Source organism: Aristolochia californica, unplaced genomic scaffold (assembly GCF_029961685.1).
Source record: "Aristolochia californica isolate CCGP_79_NKW_82.1479 unplaced genomic scaffold, dmAriCali1.0.hap1 SCAF_4, whole genome shotgun sequence".
Classification (NCBI taxonomy): Eukaryota; Viridiplantae; Streptophyta; class Magnoliopsida; order Piperales; family Aristolochiaceae; genus Aristolochia; species Aristolochia californica.
Window position 1 is genome coordinate 34465873 of NW_027182103.1, and position 5997 is coordinate 34471869.

Consider the following 5997-nt stretch of genomic DNA (forward strand, 5'->3'; position numbering starts at 1 on the left):
GTTGGAAAAAGTATTTTGGATGATGGTTATTTAAACTTCTTTTAAATTCTACCCTTAATTGTATTCTTGTAATTGTGCATGGTACAAATGTTGGCATTAAACATGGTGTTATAATTGAGAAACCCTTTATGTTGTGGCATAGGAGATTAGGTAATATTTCCATTGTTAGAATTAAGAGATTAATAAATGAAGGAGTCATTGAGGCTCTTGACTTTAGTGATTTTGGTACTTGTGTGGATTGTTTTAAAAGAAAACCTATCAAAACTCCGAAGTTAAGCACGCTTTGGTGAGAGTTGTACTAGGATGGGTGACCTCTTGGGAAGTCCTCGTGTTGCACCCCTTTTTGCCCATTGTTCCTCTGCCACCAGCTAATTTCTCTCTAGTAATGTTGCGGTTAGGGGCAGCAAAACATATTTGCATGTATAGTTTGTTTTCTTTTTAAACGGTTCAAAATATTCGGGAAGAAGAGAAGAGTTGGAAAAAGTACAATTTTTTTTATTTTCTTTTATTAATGTAGTTATGTTCAGTTTCGACACGGATGATAAATGTTTTATTCTTTAATCGAACGACATAGCACTCCTTTTTAATATTTTATATCTCGATTTTTGCTTAAGGTTTTATTTATTTTTTATTTTCTGGAGGGAATGTGGAATAGACCTACAGAACACGGGTGGAGAGGGAATCTAGGGAAGGGATTGGTAGGATGGAGAGGGTAACAAAAACGGGTGCAATCAATAAAATTGGGCACTTTGATAAATGTTGTAGAAAGAAAAAATTCTGAGTAAGATAGGCAAGCTAAAACATTCTGCAATTTCAGTTAATGTAATAAAAATCAGTTTACCTATTCTCTTTCTCGATTGAACTCACCCATTAGCTCAGAAAATTGTTTTCAGACAAGAAGAAGATTGAATTTTGAGCATAAATGATGCTAATGCTGACAGTTTTCAGATCACCTTTATGCTTACTCTAGGAAAACTACACACAAAGTGATTGACTTCAATTCTAATAGTTTTTTGCAAGATGACCAAATGAGCTCCTCTAAAGATAAAATAGAATTATCGAAATCTACTTATGGGGGGGGGGGGGGAGCGTTTGCGTGTCGTTGGAGTTGAACTTCAACAACATTATTCAGTTCATCTCCTGACGTTAGTCAGTGGAATACCAGAGTTCAAGTCATCTAGATGACTAAGATGAATCCAAAAATCATCTCTACGGTTTAAGTTATGGAATCTGGTTTCTATCCATTTTTGCCAATCATGATCAACCAAACACCGAGGTTCGAACCCTCATCGATTTTTTCCCCCTCTCTCTTGCACCCACTCTCACGGCCACTTCATTTCGATGTTTTCGCCTTCTCTCCCGCACCCTCTATCTCATCTTCCTACGGCCCCCGATCTCTCTACTCCCTCTCTCTTCTCTTCCATCTCTCTCCAGTCTCCGTCTCTCTGCGGCCATGCAATCCCTTATCCATTATATGTGATGGGGCATCCTTTAGCGGTGAAGGTGTAAACCAAGTACTTTGGGATATTTGTTTCTATTTATTTTCTTGTTTCTAGTGAAAACTACCATAATCATCCTTGCTCTAGACCAATTCCTATATATATATTTATTTCCTCTTTTCTATTTAGGCTGTTGGGCTTGTCTTTCGTGGGCAGCGAATTTGGTTGGCTGCCATGGAAGCTCTGATGTCAAAGGGGATGCGCTATGCTAAGGAGGTTTGGTCTTTCATCTAATGATTTTATCACTTCCTTTGTGTAAGAACTTTAACTCAAAATCTTGGGGTTTTTGGTCATTTTATCTGGTTGGTGCATTCTAGGCTCTTCTATTTGGTTGTTCTGCTGGAGGTTTATCATCCATAATGCATTGTGATGAGTTGAAAGAACTCTTTCCAAGATCAATAAAAGTCAAGTGTCTGGCTGATGCCAAGAAGTTCCTTGATGCGTATGGTTTGCTTTTTTCTGCATTTTTTCTTGTATTATTGTCATCATGAGTGAAATCAAGGGATCATGGATCATGCTTTGTTCTAAAGGTTTTTATCTCGATCAAATACTAGGCAAACATGAAATTATGCCAAGGCTATTGATTATGTGCCTGCTTCTTGCTAACTGCAAAAACTTTAGGATCATCATAAATGAGCACAATAAATGAGAATTGATATGCATAGACTCTTTCTTGCCATCCTTTTGTACATTGCATAAGTATCCAACTTCTATAAATTCATCCTTCTTTTTTATTCTTTCTTTTATTCTCAAATAAAAACATATAAAGTGGAGATTGATGTATGTGGTTCCAACTTTGTTGTAGTGTTTCTTCCCTGAAAATTTTGTGGCTAATATTAAGACCCCACTTTTTCTTTTGAATGTTGCATATGATGTTTGGCAGGTAAACTTTTGTAGATTCTGAATGATCATTTACTGAATATGTCTGCTTATGTTTTGAATTGTTTCTTATTCATTTTTTTTGTTTTTTTTTTCTGGTACAAGCTAGTTTGTGTCCACCATCAGCTGATCTGCATGGTGAATGGCATGCTTGCAAGTTAAATTATGAAAGGTGCACACCAGGACAAATCAAATTCTTCCAGAGTACTTCTCTTTCACTGTTATTCACCTTTGTACTTTAGTGTCATTTTTGTCAATAATTGGCCTCGAAATGCCTTTGAAGCTTTGGTGTTATCTTCTTAAACAGATTTTAGGAATAAAATGCTTGTAGCTATTAAAGGGTTCTCAATGTCGAAGCAAAACTGGGTTGTTCATAAATTCATGTTTCACCCATTGCCAATCAGAGAGGAAAGACACATGGTTTGCCAACAATTCACCTATCATCAGGAACAAGGTATTAGGATTGTCTCTCCCTCCCTCTGTCAAACTTAGAGTTGATATGTCAAGTGGCAGCCATAGCCAGACTGTTCAGTTTATGGGTGTGGTTTCAATTTACTCTTATCTATTTTAATTTTCATTCACCAAGTATAGGGAAGAAAAGAATGGAATAGTGTTTTGGTTCAAAACTCTGTCACTATTTTGCTCATAGATTCTCATTGAAACACAAACATCTGAAATTTGTTGACAACAGAGAATCGTTGTAGCTGTCGGTGATTGGTATTTTGACCGAGCTGAAGTGAAGATGATAAACTGTGCATACCCTTGTGACCAGAGTTGTCACAACCTCGTCTTTCTTTGAAGAAATCAGCATTGGATCTCTTCACTATTATTTGCACTCGATTCAGGTGCATATTCATATCAAGGAGATTTGAAGCAAAAAGGTTCGAATATGATACCTAGTTAGCATCTGGTTGTTACTACAGTGTCTAGCATGTTATAATTTCCATGTCAATTCTTGTGCCCTCTATAGGAATCTGCTTCCCCCATGCGAATAAAGAGGGAAGTTATTGTTTCTGGTTTTCCAGTGAAAAGGGTAAATAATAAGACTTGTATTAATGACCTAATTAGTATGGGAAATAGATTAATAAGAATCTTCTTGAATATATGTATGCATGCACTTTTGTTCTTTTGTCGGATTTAGAGTGATTCATGACCGAGTATAAGAATATGGCTATTTGTCACTACAGAAAAACATAAATGACAGAAAAATTGCTTTATTTTTATCAAAATTTTCTTTCTATTGGTAGATAAATTTCCTTTAATCGGTAATTAGTCCAGTAGCTAACTATGAAGTACTAAGAAATTTATTTACATATCTGGCAATCAAATCAAATCATGAGAGATAACAAGAGCAAAGAGGGCAATGGAAGGCAGTTCCCTACAGTCATGCACCCACATATAAAAGATCAACATTATTTCCTGGTAGCCAAGTAGTCAACCAGTACACTTTCATTAAAAACAGAAATATAGAGACCTATTATTTGATCTTGAAGACAAAGACCACATGTGCATTGTACACTGAAAAATCTGTTCATATTGTAGTTAAAAAAAACCTTTAGTACTAGCAGAAAGGAGTGATGTCCCAAGTCTAATCCTCATGCAACAAGAACTACAATGTCTAATTGATATTTTTTAATAAATGGGAAAACATCCAAAAAAATCAATAAATATCAAAATAAAAGATATACGAGATGTGGCATCCAATTGAACTTCACATATGAAAGAGTTAACAATACATTAGCAACTGTACAGCATGAACCAATAAGCTATACTTACAGAACTTAGAATTCTTCTATAAAACCTTTACTTAACAAAATTTCTGTAAAACCTGTCCTATGAGTGCAAATTTTGGGGATAACCCCTGCTCTTATCCACCTTTGGAAAGGGACAAATTAATCGCATGTGGGTAGGAGCCACTGAGAAAATTTTTCGGAAGGAAGACCAAGCCCTGTCTGAGACTGCTGAAACGGATTCATGTAAGAAATCGGAAGATAAGCGTTGTTGCTTCGTTGAGGCTCCATCTCATTGACGAGCCACAGATTATGCGAGTGATCAACTGTGGGTTGCGTCTCAATTTTTCTGTCTGATGCTCCTTCGCACACCAGTCCTATTCCCTTGGGAAATTCCAATCTCTGTTTCGCTTCTTCCCTTTTGCCAGAAATCTTGTAAGACAAATTCCGCAGAGACTCTTTCGACGAGTTGGCGCTTAAAGTGGTTGGATGCTTACGTATTTCTTCATTGCTTCGATTACGGTACCTTGTGAGGATGTGAAGAAGTTCGGCCTTATTTGGAGGCCAGGAATGAGGAGAGAATTCTTTCTCTCTTTCGGGAGGAGAACACAAGAAGAAGACATCAATCCGGCAAAGCAGAGACAATTGATGGCCCTTCTTCTTCACCCCTTCGACTCGCTTCTTGAAAACCTTGCAACGAGTCCTTTCTTCGCCGATGAACTTCATCTCGAGTTTAGATCTTACCATGGCAACTGTGCGAAATCGAAAAGAAATTTGAGGAAATTGTGATAAGAGCGAGGAAGAAGCAGGAGTGAGTGCCATTTTAATGTTGGCTTTTCTATACTTTTCCACTTTCCGGTTTCCACCCCTCTCGCAAGACGCAACGCAACTCACAGAAGAGGACACATAGTTTGCCAATGGTGAGGTGACCTGCTATTCGGGTCGACCGCCCAAGTCACTAACCTTTTTTCCGCCAAAAATATTTTCAAAATGTTATTATATGTGCTAGTTTAGATGTCCCTCGCCCCCTCAATAGTGAGAAACAATGCAATTGTTCATTGAAAATTTTCACAACAATGAACTCTTATACAAACTACAATGGTAATTGTTCATTGAAAATTTTCAAACGATTCTCATTTCTACCTCTTCACTTCGTTCTTTGGTTCCATCTTTAAAAGGACTTTCTAATATCAATTGTGAGGTTTGTCAATTAAGTAAACATGTCAGGAGTACATATTCCGTTTGAGCTAATACATTCTGATGTATGGGGCCCTTTATTTGTCTCAAATATTTCCCAAGTTAAATATTTTATCATTTTTGTTGATGATTTTACTCGAGTGACTTGATTATTTCTATTTAAAGAGCGTTCCGAAATTCTTCCTTTGTTTAAAAATTTTCATGCTATGGTCTTGACACAATTTGGAAAGAAAATTCAGACCCTTAGATCTGATAATGCTAAGGAATACATGTCTCATGACTTCAAATTATTTTGTGAGAGTAATGGGCTTATCCATCAAACATCATGTGCCTATGCTCCTCAAGAAAATGGTGTTACTGAAAGGAAGAATCGTCATCTTCTTGAAGTTGCTCGGGGCCTCCTCTACTTCATGAAGGTACCCTATTTCTATTGGCCTCATGCTATACTTACAACATTCTTTCTCATTAATAGGTTATCTTCATCAATCCTTCATCATAAAACTCCTTACTCTGTGTTATTTAATGGTGAAAATCCTTTTTCTCTTCCTTTGAAAGTGTTTGGATGTACGTGTTTTGTTCATGTTACATCTCCACATAAAAATAAACTTGATCCTCGGTCCATGAAGTGCATTTTTTTGGGATACTCTCGCACCCAGAAAGGTTATGTCTATTATAATCCTACCCTTCAGAGG

At 36.8% G+C, this 5997-nt stretch overlaps 1 protein-coding gene and 1 pseudogene across 1 annotated transcript; one reads left to right on the forward strand and one right to left on the reverse strand.

The window, feature by feature from the left end:
* Positions 1 to 1223: 1223 nt before the first annotated feature.
* Positions 1224 to 3177, forward strand: LOC137963257 (pectin acetylesterase 12-like; annotated as a pseudogene).
* Positions 3178 to 4270: 1093 nt separating this feature from the next.
* Positions 4271 to 4930, reverse strand: LOC137963258 (MADS-box protein SOC1-like). Its single transcript, XM_068810415.1, has one exon. The coding sequence runs from the start codon at positions 4928 to 4930 to the stop codon at positions 4271 to 4273; it is 660 nt and encodes a 219-aa protein (XP_068666516.1).
* Positions 4931 to 5997: the final 1067 nt, after the last annotated feature.